At 45.0% G+C, this 22,906-nt stretch overlaps 1 protein-coding gene across 2 annotated transcripts in view; it reads right to left on the reverse strand.

The window, feature by feature from the left end:
* Positions 1 to 22,906, reverse strand: part of PIWIL1 (piwi like RNA-mediated gene silencing 1) — a 1,338,982-nt gene that overhangs the window by 717,707 nt on the left and 598,369 nt on the right. For both annotated transcript variants that reach the window (XM_069215364.1, XM_069215365.1), the window contains exon 9: positions 9,918 to 10,029. In XM_069215364.1, coding sequence (XP_069071465.1) covers positions 9,918 to 10,029 — 112 coding nt within the window. The remainder of the gene's footprint in view (positions 1 to 9,917; positions 10,030 to 22,906) is intronic.

The raw sequence follows: 22,906 nt of genomic DNA on the forward strand, positions 1-22,906 counted from the left end.
GACTCCTCCTTTTGTCTCCATTGCGCATGGGCGTCGACTCCATCTTCGATTGTTTTTCCCCGCAGAGGGTGAGGTAGGAGTTGAATTGTAGTAATAGTGCCCATGCAATGGAGTGACTAAGTATGCACCTATTTAAGGTTGAGATGATACATATATAAATAATTGAAGGTAACTTCCAAACTGCTACAGGCTCCCGGGGAGGCGGGTGGGCACATGCGAATCTACTGCGACTGATGCCACGAACAGATGTACACTGGGTAAGTGACATTTTCAGTTCGATGGCATCTGTCGCTGTAGATACGCATGTTTTGCATAGACTAGTAAGCAGTTATCTCCCCAAAAGCGGTGGATCAGCCTGTAGGAGTGGAAGTAGTCTGAAATAATGTTCTTAATACGGCTTGACCTACTGTGGCTTGTTGTGCGGATAACACGTCTACACAGTAGTGCTTGGTGAATGTGTGAGGCGTAGACCATGTGGCTGCCTTACATATTTCTTGCATTGGGATGTTTCCTAGAAAGGCCATGGTAGCACCTTTCTTTCTGGTTGAGTGTGCCCTTGGTGTAATGGGCAGCTGTCGTTTAGCTTTAAGGTAGCAGATTTGGATGCATTTAACTATCCATCTGGCTATACCTTGTTTTGATATTGGGTTTCCTGCATGAGGTTTTTGAAATGCAATAAATAGTTGTTTAGTCTTTCTGATGTTTTTTGTTCTGTCAATGTAATACATCAATGCTCTTTTGACATCTAATGTATGTAGTGCCCTTTCAGCTACGGTATCTGGCTGTGGAAAGAACACTGGAAGTTCCACTGTTTGATTTAGATGGAACGGTGAAATAACCTTTGGCAAAAATTTAGGATTGGTCCTTAGGACAACCTTATTCTTGTGTAGTTGTATAAAAGGTTCCTGTATTGTAAACGCCTGAATCTCGCTTACTCTTCTTAGGGAAGTAATGGCGATGAGAAATGCCACCTTCCAGGTTAGGAACTGTATTTCGCAGGAGTGCATGAGTTCAAAAGGTGGACCCATAAGTCTAGTTAGGACAACATTTAGGTTCCATGAAGGAACAGGTGGTGTTCTTGGTGGTATAATTCTCCTAAGGCCCTCCATGAATGCTTTAATGACTGGTATCTTATATAGGGAAGTTGAATAGGTAGTCTGCAGGTATGCAGATATTGCTGCAAGGTGTATTTTAATGGAAGAGAAAGCCAGGTTAGATTTTTGTAAGTGAAGCAAGTAACCCACTACATGTTCTGGAGTTGTGTGTAATGGTTGTATTTGATTAATATGGCAGTAGCAAACAAACCTCTTCCATTTACTTGCATAGCAGTGCCTGGTGGATGGCCTTCTGGCTTGTTTTATGACTTCCATACATTCTTGGGTAAGTTGTAAGTGCCCGAATTCTAGGATTTCAGGAGCCAGATTGCTAGATTCAGCGATGCTGGATCTGGGTGTCTGATCTTTTGGTTGTGCTGTGTCAACAGATCTGGCCTGTTGGGCAATTTGATGCAGGGTACTACTGATAGGTCTAGCAGCGTTGTGTACCAGGGTTGCCTTGCCCAAGTTGGTGCTATTAATATGAGTTTGAGTTTGTTTTGACTGAGTTTGTTTACCAGGTAAGGAAGGAGAGGGAGAGGAGGAAAAGCGTAAGCAAATATCCCTGACCAGTTCATCCATAGGGCATTGCCTTGGGACTGTTTGTGTGGGTATCTGGATGCGAAGTTTTGGCATTTTGCGTTCTCCTTTGTCGCAAACAAGTCTATCTGAGGTGTTCCCCAGAGTTTGAAATAAGTGTTCAGAATTTGGGGGTGAATTTCCCATTCGTGGACCTGTTGGTGATCTCGAGAGAGATTGTCTGCGAGTTGATTTTGGATCCCTGGTATAAATTGTGCTATTAGGCGAATTTGGTTGTGAATTGCCCAACGCCAAATCTTTTGTGCTAGCAGGCTTAACTGCGTGGAGTGCGTCCCCCCCTTGCTTGTTTAGATAATACATTGTTGTCATGTTGTCTGTTTTGACGAGAATGTATTTGTGAACTATTATTGGTTGGAAAGCTTTTAGTGCTTGAAAAACTGCTAGAAGTTCTAGGTGATTTATATGCAGTTTTGTTTGATGTACGTTCCATTGTCCTTGTATGCTGTGTTGATCGAGGTGTGCTCCCCAGCCTGTCATGGAAGCATCTGTTGTTATTACGTATTGTGGCACTGGGTCTTGGAAAGGCCGCCCTTTGTTTAAATTTATGTTGTTCCACCACAGAAGCGAGAGGTAAGTTTGGCGGTCTATTAACACCAGATCTAGAAGGTGACCCTGTGCTTCTGACCATTGTGATGCTAGGCACTGTTGTAAGGGCCTCATGTGCAGTCTTGCGTTTGGGACAATGGCTATGCATGAAGACATCATGCCTAGGAGTTGTAGTACCATCTTTGCTTGTATCCTTTGTGTTGGATACATGCGTTGTATGATGGTGTTGAAATTTCGAATTCTTTGTGGACTTGGAGTGGCTACTCCTTTTGATGTGTCTATTATGGCTCCCAGGTATTGTTGTACCTTGCGCAGCAGAATTTTGGATTTTGTGAAATTGACGGTGAACCCTAGTTTGAAGAGGGTTTGTATGATATGATTTGTGTGATTTGAGCACTGTATTAACGAATGGGCCTTGATTAGCCAGTCGTCTAGATATGGGAACACATGTATTTGCTGCCTTCTTATGTGTGCAGCGACTACCGCTAGACATTTGGTAAAGACTCTTGGTGCGGTTGTTAATCCGAAAGGCAGTACCTTGAATTGGTAATGTATTCCCTTGAAAACAAACCTTAGGTATTTCCTGTGCGATGGGTGTATTGGTATATGGAAATAAGCATCCTTGAGGTCTAAAGTTGCCATGTAGTCGTGTAGTTTTAGCAATGGCAATACCTCTTGTAGTGTGACCATGTGAAAGTGGTCTGATTTGATGAAAGTGTTCACTACTCTGAGGTCTAGGATTGGTCTCAGCGTTTTGTCCTTCTTTGGTATCAGAAAGTACAGTGAGTAAACTCCTGTGTTTATTTGTGTGTTTGGCACTAATTCGATTGCATTCTTTTGCAATAGTGCCTGCACTTCTATCTCCAGGAGATTGGAATGGTGTGTTGTCAAATTTTGTGCTTTTGGTGGTATGTTTGGAGGGAATTGTAGAAATTCTATGCAATAACCATGTTGGATAATTGCTAGAACCCAAGTGTCTGTAGTGATTTCCTCCCATGCTTTGTAATAATGACTTATTCTTCCCCCCACTGGTGTTGTGTGGAGGGGGTGAGTGACATGTGAGTCACTGTTTAGTAGTAGGGGTTTTGGGGCTCTGAAATCTTCCTCTATTTCTAGGGAATTGCCCTCCTCTATATTGTCCCCGAAAACCTCCTCTATACTGTCCCTGGTAACTGGACGGTGTAGCTTGTGAGGTGCTGGCTTGTGTGCTCTGACCCCGAAACCCCCCTCGAAAGGGTGTTTTACGGAATGTGCTGTAATTCCCTCTGCTCTGCGGGGAGTAGAGTGCGCCCATGGCTTTGGCAGTGTCCGTATCTTTTTTGAGTTTCTCAATCGCTGTGTCCACTTCTGGACCGAACAGTTCTTTTTCGTTAAAAGGCATATTGAGAACTGCTTGTTGAATCTCTGGTTTAAATCCAGACGTTCGGAGCCATGCATGCCTTCTGATAGTTACAGATGTATTAATTGTCCGTGCAGCTGTATCTGCAGCGTCCATGGAGGAGCGGATCTGGTTGTTGGAAATGGTCTGTCCCTCCTCAACCACTTGTTTTGCCCTATTTTGTAAGTCCTTGGGCAGATGTTCAATGAGATGTTGCATCTCGTCCCAGTGGGCTCTGTCATAGCGCGCAAGTAGTGCCTGGGAGTTCGCGATGCGCCACTGGTTTGCAGCTTGTGCTGCGACTCTCTTACCAGCTGCATCGAACTTGCGGCTTTCTTTATCTGGGGGTGGTGCATCTCCAGATGTGAGAGTTGGCCCTTTTCCTAGCTGCTCCTACAACGACAGAGTCTGGTGGCAGCTGTGTAGTGATGAAAACCGGGTCTGTAGGAAGGCGCCTTATACTTTTTTTTCCACCCTTGGTGTGATTGCCCTACTTTTGACCGGCTCCTTAAAGATTTCTTTTGCGTGCCGGAGCATACCAGGGAGCATAGGCAGGCTTTGGTATGAGCTGTGGGTGGAGGAGAGTGTTGAATAAAAAATCATCCTCGACCTGTTCTGAGTGGAGGCTTACGTTGTGAAATTGTGCTGCTCTAGCCACCACTTGAGAATACGCGGTGCTGTCCTCTGGTGGAGATGGCTTCGTAGGGTATGCCTCCGGACTGTTATCTGACACTGGGGCGTCGTATAGGTCCCATGCGTCTTGATCTTGGTCACCCTGGCTTATGGTGGTGTGAGCTGGGGAGTGTGATGGAGTTCGTGCTGGTGAGACGTTAATCACGGGCGGAGGAGAGGGTGGTGGGGTAACTCTTTTCACCACTTTTGGTTGTGGTGTCTGTTCAGTTTGGAACTCCAACCTTCTCTTTCTTCTAATGGGGGGAAGGGTGCTTATTTTTCCTGTCCCCTGCTGTATGAAAATACGCTTTTGCGTATGGTCCACATCAGTTGATTGTAGCTCTTCCTCAAACCTATGCTTTTGCATTTGTGAGGTTATCAAGTGCTCTTCTGTATAAGAGCCTGAAGCTGGGTCGCTTGCAGTTTGTTTCGGCACCGAAACCCTGTCTGCGTGTTTTTTCGGCTCCGAGGTGACTTTTTTCTTTTTCGGGGCCGAAACCTCTCGGAGTCGATCTTCTTCGGTGCCGCTGTCTCGGCGTCGAGCCGTGTCCACACCGGCATCTAGGTGTCGAGGCTTGTCTCCAGCACTTTCTCGGTCCCGAGAAGGCTGCGTGCCGGTGTCTCGACCGGAGTCGGACGATCTCGGCACTGTTTGGGCCTTTTTCGGTGCCGACGGTCGGTCACCGAATTTATGGGTGGAGCCATGGCCTGATGGCAGTGGCGTCCCCTGGGCCTTGTAAATCTTCCTCTGTGTGGTTTTCGACGTCTTACTCACGGTTTGTGTATCGTCGAATCCTTCGGAGTCCGATTCTTGGATCGAGAAGGTACCTTCCTCTTCCTGTTCCTCGAACTCTCGGTGGGCTGTCGGCGCGGACGCCATCTGAAGTCTTCTGGCTCGACGGTCTCGGAGTGTCTTTCGGGACCGGAACGCACGACAGGCCTCGCAGGTGTCTTCACTGTGCTCAGGTGACAAGCACAGGTTACAGACCAAGTGTTGGTCTGTATAGGGGTATTTATAGTGGCATTTTTGGGCAGAAACGGAACGGGGTCCGTTCCATCGGCGTTCTTCAGCACGCGGTCGGGCCGACCAGGCCCCGACGGGGATCGAAAAACTACCCCCGAAGGGCACCGGAGCTCTTCGATCTTCGATGCGGTGTTGAATCTAAGTACGCCGATCCCGAACGCAACAATACCGACGAAAATCTTCCGAAACTAGCTAACTTTCCGTTCCGAAACTCGGAGCGACAGGAACACGTCCGAACCCGATGGCGGAAAAAAAACAATCGAAGATGGAGTCGACGCCCATGCGCAATGGAGACAAAAGGAGGAGTCACTCGGTCCCGTGATTCGAAAGACTTCTTCGAAGAAAAACAACTTGTAACACTCCGGCCCAACACCAGATGGCGAGCTATTGCAAAACATGCGTATCTACAGCGACAGATGCCATCAAACTCTAGTTTCCTAGGTTCTGGGGAGCCTCTAAATACTGAATTTAGGGGTGTGTTTAGGTCTGGGAGGGCAGTAGCCAATGGCTACTGTCCTTGAGGGTGGCTACACCCTCTTTGTGCCTCCTCACTGAGACAAAGAAACAAACAGTAGGTGTTTACACTTAGGGATTTTCCCTCTCTATACTTTCGAGGGAATTGTCGTCCCAAGCAGGTCTGTTAGCTTTTGTTTGGGAACACAACATTGTCAGGGTCCTGGTAGATCTGTATAAATACATCGCACTTTAGACAGATAATCAGAGGGATTCCGACCAGACGGCATCGCCACCATCGCTGATATCGGTGCTGCACGTCGTCTTGACACTGACGAGTCTGAGACAGAGACCTCATTCCAAGGTAACGAAGGATGGGGGCTCCTCTCATGGGCATGGCATTGGCAGATTAGGTTTAACAAACCCAGCTCTCCTTTAGGTAGGAGGTTAGGCCTATCATATTAGGGCATATTACACCTCTTATGTCTTTACATGCTATTGCAAGATGGTCCGGGTCTTTGTAATATTAACTCTCGTCTTCACAATTCTGTTTCTTGCACTGTTCATTATCCTAATCATTGCAGCCCATGCAACATATCACAAATTGCAGTTAAATAAAACCTATTGAAACTTTACTGCATCTTTGTTATTGCCTGTGTTTGAATGAGACAGTGTATCTATGAGAAAGGGCTAATCTCCGTTTAACCACAACACTCCCTGAGATGTCTTACTCTCGAGTCCATGCTTAAAGGCTGCCACAAATCACCTTTTGCTATTGTGTTTTTGCTGAGATGCTGCTAGTGAGCCGGTAAGGTTGGGACGACAGTTGTGACTTGTAGTAGGATAGGCATAGTCACCTACAAACAAAAGTACTGTCATCCTTAAACCAGCAGTCTTGCCTAGAGCAAGAGTCCAAACTACGACAATAGGAATGTGCCCAACTCCACAAAGGGAGTGGGCATAAGGAGGGTGTAGCCACTCTCACGGACAGTAGCCATTGGCTACTGCTCTCTGACCCCTAACACGTCCCTAAACCTAGGATATAAGGGCCTCCCTAAACCCAGCTCACCGGATTCCTGGCGACCTACAAGGAGGACTGCTAAGCTGAAACCCCAGCAGAGAAGGAAGACAACAAGTGCTTTGGCCCCAGCCCTACTAGCCTGTCTCCTGCTTCAGAAAACCTGCAAAAAACAGCAAAGCCCCCAGCGAGCTCAGCGACCTGACGACTCCAGAGGACCGCCCTGCACCATAAAAGGACCAGGAACTCCTAAGGACAGCAACTCTGTCTAAAGGAAACCTACAGCTAAGGACTCCCATCTCACTCCAGATGCACGAGTCCTGATCCCTGTGGACCAGACACCCACAACCAGTGTCCAGGTGGTCCTCCCAGCAAGAAAGGGTCCCCATGTGATTTGGGAGCAAGAGCCCACCCTGGGATAACCCCTCCAAATCTCCATGACAACGCATGCAGAGGGAATCCAGAGGGCCCCCCTGACCGCGAGCTCCAGACGAAGACATCCAGGACCTAAAGGAAACACTGCACCCACAGCCCCCAGGCCTTGGAGAATCTGAGCCCCGGTGCAGCTACGACCAGCTGGCGGCCCTCTTCCCTCTCCAGCCAGTGGTTTGTCCGAGAAACCCCCCCTGGACTTCGTTTGCAGCCTCAAAGTGACCCCCCTAGGTCCCTTCAGAGTTGCATTGGAAACCCGACACCCTGTTTCTACCCTGCAGCCGGCCGCAATAGAGCCGGCTGAGGGTGCGTGTTTGGTGCCTACTTGGGGCCTCTCCAGTGCTCTCTTGAACCCCCTGGTCCGTCCTCAGAGCAGCAGATACTTACCTGCTGACTGACCGGATTCAGAGTACACCCATCTCCATATGAGCCCACGTTTATTTGGTTCCTCTTTGCCCTCTGCACCCGACCGGCACCGATGGGCTACCTAAAACCTGGATATAGGAACTAAGTTGAATACTTACCTGTAAAACTATACTATCTTTTCCTCCCCCAGGAACAATGAAAATTACAGGGTCCACTTTTAAAATAGCTTTTTGCCATTTTAAAGAAAACTGTATACGTTGCAGACTCCATTCAAAGTCCGGATTATATCTATTCAAGGTCCTGATTATATCTATGCAAAGTACTCCTCATTGTATGTATTTACCTGCAAACTGAAACGTGTTGCTCTAGACATAAATTAACAAAACAATTTTTTACATTTAAAATCCTGTTGGTCTGGAGCTAAGTTATTGAGTGTGTGTTTCTTCTATTGCTTGTGTGTGTACAACAAATGCTTAACAAGCCTAACTGACCACACTACCACAAACCGAGCATTAGTATGTATTTTTGCCTCCGTCAAGCCCCTGGGAAACCCCTGGACTCTGTGCACACTATATCTTATTTTGATATAGTATATTCAGAGTCAGCTTCCTACAACTATTAATAGGGTATTGTTCCTGATAATGCTGCGACTGTCTGCCTGTATAATATTGATCCTCATAGTACTGGTCATCCTCATCACCTTACTGACATTTAACATTTATGGGTTGTGTGGCACACTGAAGGGCCCTTCATCATCAGAGTTGTTTTTGTCATTCAAATGCATAAACAGAAGGGTTGAAACTTTACTTGGTGACATCTCAACAGGAAGGATTGCCTTAGTAGGTAGTGTTTCAGAAAGCAACATGATAGAGAGAGGCATCAGTGGTGTCTTCATGGATACTGGTAGAGTTGCGAGCAATATAGACAACTTCATCAACTGGAGTTCTGTCAACGAGTTCTTCATTAGCATTGTCATCAACAATGTTTGTCAACAGTCTTTTCAATGGTATTGTGTCAACGGATGCTTAGGTGCAGTCAAGGCTGGAATTTCTAAAACCTTCCCAAGCTTCTTTCTTATTTGCCATTGTCGACAAAAACGTATTGGTGATCGTAGCAGAAGCCTCTGGAGACAATGAGATGCTTATCTGTGATGCTGCAGAGGAAAACAGTCATGGCAGTAGTGGTCACTGACGATGAGTGTCAGTGATAATGTCGACAGAAATTGAAACCTAGATACAGTGACCGTTTTTGTCAGTCAACGGAAATGATTTTGAAGTCTTTTCAGAGAAACTTCTTTTATGGATGGAGTTGTAGGTTTAGAAGGAACCTTTTTGTGGGGAAAAAAAATCATTTATTTCACTGCAGTTTACCACTCCCCAGATCTTTTCTATTTCCCTGAAGGTTCATGATGGATTTTTTTTATAGAGAGCCTGTTTAGATGGTTCTGATATCTCCTTCTCTTATCTATCCCTGTAGTAGGATTTTTCTGTTCAACAAGAGTTGTCACTATCCTTCTCAGAGAAGGAAATAATTTTTTTATATTTTAGCTTCAGTATTCATAATAATAATCTTCCCATTCAGTCCTTCAGTTTTCTGTCATAGAAACTGCAGCAAATCTTGTAGTTTTTGTATGCTCTAGATGGAGACAGCAAATGCACTCCTTTTTTGGGGTTGTCCGAGTGCCATCCTTTTGTCACAGGTTCCACATTGCCCGAATAATCCTTTATTAGGTAGTTCTGACATAGTCAGGTAGTATAGGTCTACATCAGGTGTCTGACGAGTAACTTGTGAGCGACTAGTAGTTACCCATAAGTAGCTCTCCTGTGTGCAGCCCAACTCAAAGACTGAAAAGAGTATATTTAAAACAAACATGTAAACTTGTCTGATGTGGTCAGTATTACAATTCTAATAATATTAGTAGCTCTGGAAGATTTTCATTTAACATAAGTAGCTTTTACGACAGAAAAGGTTGGAGTCCCCAGGTCTACATAATGTAAATACGTATCTGACCTAAAGAGAATCTTTTTGAATGCAGACCTACTGAAGAGAAAAGTGAGCAGAGCACAGGGAGCCTCCGATTACACAATGTGCAGAAGAAAATCTGAGGGACTGAAGCCTCTGAGGTGAAGGTTCTAATAACTTCTATGAATGTTTTTCTGCACTACTTTCTACTGTACTGTGGGACTCCCACTTTGACTACGGCAAATGATTCATGTATGTAAATCTATGAAAGATCCAATACTGGAGAAGTATGCTTAGAAACTCAGACAGAAACTGCACTGAAGGTTGATGCTTAGCAATTAAATATGAAATGAAAATAAAAACATTGCTTACTTTTTTATAATAGTCTACATAACTTGTTTCACTTCCATCTGCTTTCTTGAAAGTATATCTTGGATTTGTTTGCCAGTCTATATCATCAATTCTGTATGTTTTGTTGTTGTATCTAGAGAACAAAAATTAAAAAAATTGAACAAAAATTAAATTACCCCTATAATATTCTGCCATTCTTTGTTTTTGGATTATTTTGGCATGCTAAAACAAGAAGAAAACCACTGCTTTAGTGAACTATGCCTTCCTAACAAAAAACACAATATGCTTTGGAGCAGCAATTACCAACCTTTTGACTTATGTGGACCCCCACTTTTTCATTACTGGAACCTGAAGACCCCAACTGAATTTTGTTTGGAACCTGGGGACAGCCCCTACTGAGTAGTTACCAGAAGCCAGTGACCCCACCCTAAACATTGATCATTTCAACCTCAAAAACAATACACAAAAAATACAGAAACAAGCATTCACCAAAAACTTACACAAATAACACATCTTATATAAGTTGCATACAAATATAAATACAAAATTTACATTTTCAATTTTAAAAGCAAGGTTGGAGCTTTTCTAAATATAAATGAAGTCACACATTATCCATATTATGATCTGTTTGATGCACTTGCACTGCTCACACAAATCAATCTACGGATACTCATTTAAAGCCTCCAATTTCAAATCTCTGGACGTTTGCAGTACGTTTTAAAATGTTCAATTATACATTTAGCCACTTTATTAATCTATTAACATTACTTAATTCGCTAAGCAGTCACATAATGAATTGAATACAAAAGCAATCTGGATCAGGCCAAGTCAAGCCACTAAGTATTCTAACCATGAAGCAAAAAAAAAAACAATTCAACAAAAATAAAAATCACATACATGGCTGACCCTATCGTAATGGCCAGGAGCAGACCAAAACTGACCATATTGGACTCTAGATTATTCTTATTGGGGTCCGCAATCAAGTAGAGGTATAGTGTATTATTGTTTAATTAATAAGAAGAGCTACACACATGGGGTATTGATTTTATTAGAAGTGTTTGAATGTTGGATAAAGGGGCTTTTGCCGACTTCATGATGTTCTAGAGTTTTTAATCTAAGACAAGTGAAGGTATTTTTTCCTTTTACCCCCGCTTTGTCATTGTATAGCTTTTTGGATAATCAGGCATGCTAGGATTCATACAAACAACGTATTCCTCCAGTACCATGGATCTTCTTCAAAGAAAGGTCTCGGGCTAACAGCTTTCCCTGGCTTTGAATGGACACTGACCAGGGAGTGGTGTGGGGTGGAGTGAGAAAGAAAGGAAAGAAGGAAATAAAGAACGAAGGAACAAAGGAACGAAAGAAATCAAGAAAAAAAGAAGGAATAAAAGGAAGGGAATGGACAAAAGAAAGAAGGAAAAAGAAAGAACAGAAAAAGGAAAGAAGGAAAAAAAAAGAACGGAAAAAGGAAAAAAGGAAAGAAGGAAAAAGTGAAAAAAGCAACCGAGAAAGAGAAAGGGCAACAAAGGGAAAAGTGAAAAAAGAAACCGGGAAAGGAAGGGCAAGAAAGAGAAAAAGAGAAAAGGGGGAAAAAAAGGAAAAAGGGAAAAAGGGGAAAAGGGAGGAAAAAGGAGAGAAAGATGAAAAAAGAGAAAAAGTTAAGAAAAAAGTAAAGAAAAAGGAAAGAAAGCAAAGAAAGGAAAAAGGAGAGAGAGAAAAAAGAAAGAAGGAAAGAAAGAAGAAATAGTAAAGAAAAAGTAAAGAAAAAGAGAGAAAGGAAAAAGAAAAAGAGAAAAAGAAAGAGAGAAAGAAAGAAAGAAGAGACAGAAAGAAAGAAGAGACAGAAAGAAAGAAAGACAGAAAGAAAGAAAGAAAGAAAGAAAGAAAGAAAGAAAGAAAGAAAGAAAGAAAGAAAGAAAGAAAGAAAGAAAGAAAGAAAGAAAGAAAGAAAAAGAAAAGAGAAAGAAAGAAAAGGGAAAGAAGAAAAAGAGAAAGAGGAAAGAAGAAAAGAAAGAAAAAGGAAAGAAATAGGGAAAGAAAAGAAAGAAACGAAAAGAAAAAAGGAAAGGAAAGAAGGAAAAAGAAAAGGAAAAAGGAAAGAATGAAGGAAGTAAAGAAAGAAAGGAGGGAACAAGGGAACAAAAAAGAAAAAGAAGAAAAGGTAAGAAAAAGAAAAAAGGTAAAGAAAATAGGAAGGAAAGAAGAAAGGAAAAGAAGAAAGGAAAGAAGAAAGGAAGAAAGGAAAGAACAAAGGAAAGAAGGAAAGAAGAAAAATAAAGAAGGAAAGAAGGAATATTCTAAAAGCCAGCAATGACAAAGGAAGGATAAGTTACTTACCTGTAAATCCTAGTTCTCTTCCAGGGGTATCCTCATCAAAGTCAAACATTGAATATTCCCGCCCTCGTGCGGGGACCCCGGAGCATACATAAAATACACACATATAAAAGTATGAAATATGCACGAAAAATATATATATAGCATTTTTAGTAGACAAATTTTTATACTAAACTCATATATACATGTGCAAAACAGCAATGCAGACTATATTCATAAACAGGCTAAAATGCTTTATTTCTATGGATTTTTTTTTTTTGTTTTTTTTTTTTTAAACAGTCCTTTTCAAAATTACAATAAGAGAAAAAAACTTTCCAAAGCCCCATAGCTGGGCCCAGAGAAAGAAGCAGTAGCAACATCAGTGAAAAAAGAGAAAAAACTACATTGAAAACAATGGAGCATTATTAGAGAACCATAAAAACTCTGGCACTGTGCCTTTAAGACCCTGAGCACCTCCAGTATCCCACCATGCCTCAGGGGTGAAGGAGAGGTGACAGTTGGTTCAGAGTTAGGTCAGTACTTTTTTACGGTGACAACTTGTGCAGCAGATTCGAAAGATAGTGTGTCCTGCACTTCTAGGAGACTTGCGTCCAGGGAGGAGGGTGGGTCGTTTATGACTTTGATGAGGATACCCCTGGAATAGAACTAGGATTTACAGGTAAGTTACTTATCCTTCTCTTCCAGGGGATCCTCATCAATAGTCAAACATTGACTAGATTAGAAAACCCATCCCTTAACTCTGCGGACTGTCTAATAGAAGTGCAGGAAGAGATATGCATTATGCAAACAAATTTCTCAGAGATGCTTGCCCAACCTGGGCGTCTGCTCTGGCATCTGAGTCCAAACAGTAATGCCTAGTAAATGTGTGTACAGACTTCCATGTAGCAGCCTTACAAATTTCAGAGATTGGAACATTATTAAGGAGGGCAGCCGTAGCCGCGTTTCCTCTTGTCGAATGTGCCTTCGGCCTAGCAAGTAGTTGTTTGTTAGCCAATTGATACGCAGTAACAATACATGAAACTATCCATCTAGATATGGTTCATTTTGAGGCTGCCTCGCCTGTTCTCAAATGACCGTAATTTACAAATAAGTGGTGAGATTGTCTAATTAGTTTGGTTTTATCCAAGTAAAATTTGAGTACTCTTTTCAAATCCAGGGAGTGCAAAGCTTTCTCCACCGGAGTATCCGGATTGGGGAAAAAAGTTGGTAGTGAAATAGTCTGATTGATGTGAAAATCTGACACCACCTTCGGTAAGAATGATGGATGAGTTCGAAGAACCACTCTATTCTCGTGGAAGACTGTGTATGGTTCTTTGGAGGACAAAGCCTGAATTCCACTGACCCTCCTCGCGGAAGTAATGGCTACCAGAAAAGCCGTCTTCCACATAAGATGTTGCAAGGAGGCTTTGTGTATAGGTTCGAAAGGAGGGCCCATGAGTTTCGATAGTACTATGTTTAGCTCCCATGGAGGGGAGGGTTTTCGAATGGGTGGAAAAACTTTTTTCAAACCTAAGAAATCCTTGACGAATGGCCTTGTAAAAAAGGATTCCTGAGAAGGTGAATTACGATAGGCTGTAATGGCAGATAAATGTACCTTAATTGATGACACTTGCAGACCCGATTTTGCCAAATGGAGTAGGTAAGACAGTATGACCTCCTCCTGAGCCAGTATAGGATTCAGACCTTGCTGACAACACCATATGTAGAACCTCTTCCACTTGAACGAGTAAGAACGTCGCGTGGAAGGTCGTCGGGACTCCTTTAAGATGTTCATGCACTCCTGCCAGAGGCCTAGGTGCCCATACTGCAGGAATTGAGGAGCCATGCCGTCAAGCTCAGAGAGGGAAGGTTGGAGTGAAGTATCCTGCCTCCCAGCCTGCAAAGGAGATCCGGTCTGCACGGCAGCCTCCTGTGAGGCTGTTCTGATAGGTTGAGGAGATCTGTGTACCAGAACTGACGAGGCCATTGCGGAGCTATGAGAATCATTCTGGTGCTGGATCTGTAGAGTTTGTTGATCACCGCAGGTATGAGGGGAATCGGTGCAAAAGCGTAGAGAAATATCTCTGACCAGTCGATCCACAGGGCATTCCCTCGAGACCCCGTCGGTAAAACCTGGACCCGAAGTCTGGGCATTTCTTGTTTTCCTCGTCTGCGAAGAGATCTAATTGAGGCCGACCCCATTGAGCGAAGATGTCTTCGACGACCGTCGTGAAAAACCCAATCGTGGGTGTCTTCGAGATTTCTGCTCAGGAAGTCCGCCTCCACATTTTGTTGCCCTGGTAGGTGAACTGATGTAAGAGATATTCCCCTTGCTAAGAGCCAAAGCCAGATGGCCTGACACTCCCGAGATAGGGGAAGGGATCTCATTCCCCCTTGTCTGTTCAGATAATACATTGTCGTCGTATTGTCCGTTTGCACTAGAAGAGATTTCCCCTGAATCGATGGAGCAAAAGACTTGAGAGCCAGATGAACTGCTGAGCTCCAGCAGGTTGATGTGGTACTCTTTCGTTGTCGGACCACAGGCCCTGAGCTTGAATGGAACCCAGATGAGTTCCCCATCCCTGAAGCGACGCATCCTTTACCAGAGTGTCGGACGGGATTAGCTGGTGAAACGGAACTCCTACTAGCAGGTGAGGTCTGTGCATCCACCATCGTAACGATTGTCGTACTCCTATCGGAAGACACATTCTGTCCTCCCAGCGGCCTGTGCTCTGGTTCCAGTTGTTTTCCAGCGCCTCTTGAAGAGGCCTCATATGTAGCCTGGCATTCGGGACAATGAAAATGCACGAGGCCATGGAACTTTCTCTTTATTGATAAGTCGTACCTCCGAAGGATACACTCTTGCGACCTCTGTATTCAGTATTGCTCCCAGGTAGTGGAGATTTTGCGTTGGAATTAGGATGGACTTTTGGTAGTTGACTTGTAGACCTAGAGATCTGAAAACACTGAGCACAATGTCCCGATGGCTTCTCGCCTGCTCCGGAGAGGAGGATTTCAGTAGCCAGTCGTCTAGGTATGGGTAAATGAAGATTTTTTGCTTCCTTTGATGCGCCGCTACCGTTGCTACGCATTTCGAGAAACCGTGAGGGGCAGATTTTAGGCCGAATGGAAGCACCTTGAACTGATAGTGGTGGGAGGCTATCCGGAAGCGTAGGAATTTCCGATGCTTGGGAATGATCAGGATATGAAAGTACGCGTCTTGCAGGTCTATGGAGCACATCCATTCTCCTCGATGTAGCGGAGGTAAAATCTGGTGGAGAGCCAGCATCCTGAACTTTTGCTTTTTTATGTACTTGTTCAGTAGTCGTAAGTCCAGAATCGGTCTGAAAACTCCTCGACCTTTTTTTGCTACCAGAAAATAGCGGGAGTATACTCCTTTCCCTCTGTGCGCGACTGGGACTTTTTCTATTGCTTTTTTCCGTTAAAGGGCATGAGCCTCTTTGCGTAATAAGCTCATGTGAGCCGGATTGCATTTGGTTGGTGGCAAGTGAGGAGGAGGTTGTCGGAAAAGAAGAGAGGGTACCCATTCTCTACAATGTTGAGCACCCATTTGTCTTTTGTTATGCCACGCCACTCGTGAATGAACGCTGTGATACTTCCCCCCACCGGAGTGGTGCATGGTGTTAAGGGAAGCGAGTCCTCATTGCTTTGCAGGAGCTTTGGGTGTGGACTGCTGCGGTCTGCTTGACCCTCGATCTCTCGAGGTCTTACGAGATTGGAAAAGTGGATGCCCTTGTCTCTGTTGTGGCCTCTGGGACCAATGAGGGGTTTGAACCCTCTGCTGAAAAGGGCACCTGTCGTAAGGTCTATACCTTCGCCTGAAGTCCTTTTTTCTATCCAGGCCCACTGCTCTCATGGTGTCCACTTCCGTGTTCATACGCGCCATCTCCTCATCTGTATGGGTTCCAAAAAGCGAGTTTCTGGATACGCTGCTGCGCTTCCTGCTTCAATCCTGTCAGTCTCAGCCAGGAAGACCTTCTCACACAAACCCCATGCGAGTAACCATGTGCTGCTAAGTCTGCCCCATCTGCTGCTGCACTGATGACCTGATTGGAGACCTGACACCCCTCCTGAAGGATCTCCTGAAAATCCTGCCTGTCCTCCCTAGGCAGTTTCTCTGTGAACCTGCTCAGTGAGTCCCAGAGTTAACGGTCGTATCTGCCTAGGAGTGCGGAGGCGCTGGAGACCTTCATCATGGAAGCCGCCGTGTCACACATCTTCCTCCCCAGAGAGTCCAGGTGCCTACTCTCCTTGTCCGGTAGAACCGTGGAGGATGATCCCACTGAGTGTGTCTTCCGGGCTGCGGCCAATATGACCGAGTCCGGAGGTTGGATCAGTCCTGAGAAACAAAGGATCTTGCTCAGGTGCCTTATATTTCTTCAAGATCCTAGCAGGAGCTGATCGGAGGGTGGCTGATGCTAAAAAGGAATCCATGGTTGGTTGTAAAAGACCAGGCACCAGCGGTAGCAATTTCTTTGAAACCGCTCTATGTTGCAGGGTTTCAAATATCACGGATGAGGAGGTTGAAGGTTCCGGGACCTCTATATTCAGCTTTTGTGCTCCCCTGAGAAGCACCTCGTTAAAGGTTGTGATATCGTCCACCGGGGATACTCTAGCTGGTGGAGAATCCGTTAGTGTAGGGGAGTACTCTCCCGACGATGACCCTGAAGGAGACCTTCTGCGATGGCGTGACTGATGTAGATCTTCTCTGGGAGCGTGACCTGCTCCAATATGTTGTAGCGGCGCGTTGAGACCTAGCGGTCGACTGGCGAGACGCAGAACGAGTCCATCCTGCCCGCGCTGTTGGTGATGGTGTTCTCGGGAGAAAAGCCGAAGGTGAGTACATCCTCGAGTATTGAGAGTCTGGGGAGGCAGTCGTTCTATTAAGGCTCTCCAACCATCTTGGCGACAAGTCGATGGGCGAGACATGCCCAGACGATGCGGCTCTCGACCGCCCAGATGAACCACTCCTTATGGAGACCACCAGAGATGTTGGGGTGGTCTTATCCGCCTGCGGTAGCCGACGCTCTTCCCCTTGTAAGACAGGCAAAACCTGTGTCGACGTCGACAGTTGCAACGACGAAGGGAGTGACGTGGGTTGCTCTGGTCTCAACGTTGAGCGCCTCGACGGTGACCGGCGATCCCTTGACCGCGACCTGCTCGACGTTGTGTCTCGCCGTCGAGTGATGGGCCGTCGACGGCAGATGTCTTTGCTCTCGCCGTCGAGGCGATTTGGACGTCTTTCGCGCCGTCGAGGGGTGCGAGGTCTTCGACGGTGAATGGGCACGCAGGTGCTGGGTTGCCGTCGACTGAGATCTGCCCCTGTGGTGGCCATGTGCCTTTGACGTCCTATCCTTCGACGTCGGTCGGGTCACCGTCGATCTATGGCGATGTGGCAGCGATGACGTCGACGGAGAACAAACAGGTACCTTCCTACCGGCTGACGTCGATCTAGCCTGTCTCTCCTGAGAATGGCTTGCTGGCTGCCTGGGAAGTGAAGAGGACGATGTCTTCTGCCTCTCATGAAGACCATGAAGTCTGATCTTCTCCCTGTCCTTCAGAGTCCTCTTTGACATGTTCTTGCAGTGTCTGCAAGTGTCAGGGCAGTGACTCTGAGGCAAACACACAATGCAGAGAGTGTGTGGGTCTGACTGGGCCTTCTTTTTCCCCACAAGAAGGGCACTTCACAAAAAGAGAAGGTATTTTTCAGTCAGAAAAAGTCTCTTTACTCAGACAAAGGTGTAAAATGTCGAGTGAAAGCAGAAAAAACGCTGTTTTGAAGTATTTTTCTGAGAAAAACTCAGAAAAACAGAGCTCAATGCTCCAGGATCCTCTCAGAAGAAGCCGGAAAAAAGAACTGACCTAACTGTGAACCAACTGTCACCTCTCCTTCACCCCTGAGGCATGGTGGGATACTGGAGGTGCTCAGGGTCTTAAAGGCACGGTGCCAGAGTTTTTATGGTTCTCCTGCGTTAACCTGCATGCAGCCTATTGGCTAATAATGCTCTATTGTTTTCAATGTAATTATTTCTCTTTTTTCACTGATGTTGCTACTGCTTCTTTCTCTGGGCCCAGCTATGGGGCTTTGGAAAGTTTTTTCTCTTATTGTAATTTTGAAAAGGACTGTTTAAAAAAAACAACAACAAAAAAACTCCATAGAAATAAAGCATTTTAGCCTGTTTATGAATATAGTCTGCATTGCTGTTTTGCACACGTATATATGAGTTTAGTATGAAAATTTGTCTACTAAAAATGCTATATATATATATTTTTCGTGCATATTTCATACTTTTATATGTGTGTATTTTATGTATGCTCCGAGGTCCCCGCACAAGGGCGGGAATATTCAATGTTTATGACTATTGATGAGGATCCCCTGGAAGAGAAGTCAACCTTGCACCAATGGATTCCTCAGCCAGTCAGGGCACACCAATACATCCCTCAGGTTGTAGAGTTCAAGAAAGGATCATGCTACTTACCCTGTAAGACTGTTTGTGATATATAGTGGTGCAGATTCACATGCTTTGCATACTCCCACTGTGTTGGATCTGGATGTGTTCAAGTTGTTTTTCTTCAAAGTCTTTCAAGTCACAAGTTCGAGCGACTCCTCTTGGAGACGATGAGCATGGCTATCGACTCCACTGTTAAATTTTGTGCCCTCAGGCAGGTGAGAGTTTAGTGTAAAGTAGGTGTGGTAATTACCTCAAGATGCCCCTGAATATCGAAAAGATAAAGGAACCTGCAATGGTCACACGCATTCGGGGAAGAAGTTGGGCGCATATGAATCTAAAACACTACATGCAACAAACATATGCTTAAAGGGTAACAATCCGCTCAGGGTATGTGCAGCCGTAGATGCACATGCTTAACATATGCAGTAAAGCTGTGCTCCATAAAACTGTTGCTAACCCGTGGGTGTTCGTTACCTGTCAAGGCTGTACCACATAGCAGTGCCTCTCCTACATTAGCTTCCTGAAGTAATTGCTTTGTGAAAAAGTGTGGAGAAGACCATGTAGGAGCTTCGCATGTGTCAGATAGTGCAATGTTACCCAGTAAGCCATAGAAGCTCCTATTTGTTTTTTACTAGTGTGCTCTACGGATTGTAGATAAATTTCTTCTGGCTTTAAGGTAACGCATTTGAATGCATTCAACTATCCATCTGAATATATCGGATTTGGATATATGCTTTCTTTCCTGTGAGGCGAAAATGCAACAATACTGCTATACAATACAACTATATTGAATAGGTTAATTTGCTTAGTGCAGGGGCTCCAAACTAAAGCCAGTGGGCCACATCTGGCCTGCTACATAATTTTATCCGGCCGCAGCAACTTGAAATATTTTAGAGTATACTCCCTAGACTCTAAAATAATTCATAGGCACACAACAACATTTCCAGTGTCTGTCATAAATAGGTACCAGACACAGAGGGCTCCTGGTAAACAAACTACTGTACCCCCATGAGAAAAAGTACATATCTAAAATTCAAAGAGACTAACAATGAACAGTACGCCCACTTGTACCGGAATGTACTGGTGAGGTTGAAGCTGGTTGTTGCTTCAAAGGTCTTGGAGATCGGCATCTGCTGGGCACTAGTACCTCCTCGGGCCATGGATGCTGGTGAAAGCACCGGGGCTGCTGTCCTTTCCTTCCAATGGAGGGAGGGTTTCCAGGACAACTCATCCTTGGAAGCTAAAAAAAGGAAGAAACAGGAAGACCCAAGAGCCAGAGGCAACAGCCAGGAAAACACTTCACATGGGGAGATCTGACAGCTGAGCTTTGAGCAAGGGAGATACTTTGTTTCAACTGTGGAAACTGGAGCCACCAAGCCAGGGAAGGAAAAAGACAGCTCCCTGCGCAAAGAAGAACATTAACAGGGAAGCAACATAAGAGCCATACGGGTACAACCCTCACTGAAGATAAATAAGCTATAAAGGGGCAGTGCTGCACAGACCTAAACAAGGAGGCAATACTCCTACTAGATTCAAGTGCCACAGGGGGAGAGGAGGAAAGTGTGCAATCCTACTGAGCTAAGGACAGCAGTCAGACGGGGCAAAGGACAAACAGACATAACTCGTACTGACACTCACCAGGGAAGAGGCTGGCAGATGGTAAACCCCCCTTGTGAAGCTCCACAGGCAGAGAGGGGAAACAGAAGGCTATCCACAGGAGCACCTGGGTGAAACAGACTGACGCTGTTGACCGAACTCCCTCAACGAGCTTCAATTTAGCAAAACATCTGTGCTCAAGTACTGCTACTGCAGCTTGCACAGGAGGAGTAGGTCAGTGTATATTCTTTAATCATTCATTTACATTAAATTCATTAATTTAGATAACTTTTTTCGTCCCATCAATATTTGTAAAATATACAATGTGACCCACGCACTGAAAAGTTTGGAGATTCCTGGTTTAGTGTGACAGTAACAAAAATATTTTCCACTTAGTGTAGGAGGCTGGCCTGGTTTGTAGTGGATACCAAAGTTACTTCCACCTTATACCAGGTCTAGTTATCCCTAATTAGTGAAATGTAGTCAGTGTCTAGAAGCCAGGCTGCCTAGAGGTAGCCATAGCAGAGCAGCCAAGGCTGAACTAGGAGACATGCAAAGCTATTGTACTACCGCGGTAGTCACACACTACTCCCACACATGAAAGAAAATACTCAGTGTTACAAAAATAAAGGTACTTTATTTTGGTGACAAAAATACCTTAGAGACTATACTCCCTTAGGAGGTAGGTGATGTACATAATATATACACTAGTATCCAAAAAGAGGTAAGGATAAACTCAGAAAACAGTGCAAAGAGTGAAAATCACAATAGGTTGCAATGGGCCTTGATTTGGGGGGGGGGGGGGGGGGGGGGAGACAAACCATATACTAAAATAGCGGAATGCGAAAGTCGGTTTCCCACCTAGGCAAGTGTAGTGTGTAGAGGTGCGCTGGGGGCGTAAGAAAACACCAAAGGTAAGTTATAGAACCCATCCCAGAAAAACAGGAGTAAATCAAGTATCCTGAAATACACAAGAAATCATGTAGAAGATTATGCAAGAACCAGAAGAGACTGCAAGACACCAATGATGGATTCCTGGACCTGAAGACCTATGGAAGAAGGGGACCAAGTCCAAGAATCTTCTATCTTGAATGGAAGGAAAATAGCCGATCAGGTGTAGGGAAGTGACCTTTGACCATCGGAAGTGGCCACTTAGTGGGTGTAGCCACCGTAAGGTAGATGGCTCATTGGCCACTACCAGGTTCCCCCTAAAACACCCAGTAAGTACTGTATTTAGTGGTAATCCCTAGACCAAGAACTCAGATTTGATGGACAAGACAACCAGCAGCAAGAAGATACAAGGTTAGAGAACTGTGGACCTGCTGCAACAAAGAAAAGGCGCCACACTTGCCTGCTGCACCCAGGGCCCAACAATCGCCACTGAGGAGCTGCTGGACAACTAGAAAAACTCTGAAGAACCCCAGAGGACTTCCAGGCTTCTTAATTTGCCAGAGAACTCCCTCCAGAGTGGGGGTATCACTATAGAATCCCTAAGGAACTAACAAGCCAGTGAGGCCCACTTCACTGACAGGATGTTAACCCCAAAACCAGACGTTGCAGCCAGACCAAACTCCACACCAACAACCGCAAGGACAAACCCTGGCAGTGTGCCAAGTTTGGTGGTACTGCACCCTCCAGTGGTTAAACCACATCAATACTCTGGGTGTTGGTCACCTAGCTTCAGACATCCCGAAAAACAGCCTGCCAAGGACTGTAAGAAGAACAGGGGGAAGCCCCAGTCGAGGGACTTCAGAAACAACATGGACTTACCTTTTGAGTGCTTCCTGTTGTCCTGCAATCGACCCTTGAACCGACTTACCTCCTGCTTCTGAGGGCAGCCTGGCGCAAATCTCTTGGATCACCAATTCGCTCTGCATCCAGGTGCCCTGTATCGAAGAAACAGCTGTGCCTTAAGGGTCCACCACCTCTTGCGACCACAACATTCCAAGGGGGTCCCCAGGATTCACCTTCAAACTTCCCTGTGCAGTTATTTTTTAAGTGGTTCCCAGCAGTGGCCCTGCATCAGCTCCGGAGACTTTTACCCACTGCTTCTGCCGGAACCGGGAGCCATCTGAACTCCTCCAGCTGGCACAGCGCGACTACCTCCACCAACCTGCAAGATAAGAACTTGGTAGACCCTCTATATGATTTTATAAGCATTTTTAAACGTTATCCTCTCCATTGATTCCTATGGTGTGTGGACTTTTTACTACATTTAAAAAATTCATCACTCAAAAAGTACCAATTCTGATGATCTTAGTCTTAAAATCTATATAAAAATCCGAAGTATTTTTATGAATTGGTCTCTAGTTATTCCATTGAGTTTCAAGATTGATAATGCGAGTACAACAAATGCTTTGCACTTCTCCAAGATTGGCCTGAATACTCGACCAAGCTACCATAAACATTAGAGATTGAGGAAGTGTAGTTTTTACCCCTGTAAACCAACATGTGGTTGCTTGCAGACTGCACAGTGTGCCTAGGTTTGCACACTACATACAGAGCCACCCTGCTATATTCAAGTGGGAGATTGAATTAGCTGAATTCTAGACCTCAGAAGAGATATGGCCAGGATGAGAGACTTGGGATCTGGGTGCCCGATTTCCTCATTGTTCTGTGTGAGAGGGT

The sequence above is a fragment of the Pleurodeles waltl genome, chromosome 11 (assembly GCF_031143425.1).
Source record: "Pleurodeles waltl isolate 20211129_DDA chromosome 11, aPleWal1.hap1.20221129, whole genome shotgun sequence".
NCBI classification, from domain to species: Eukaryota; Metazoa; Chordata; class Amphibia; order Caudata; family Salamandridae; genus Pleurodeles; species Pleurodeles waltl.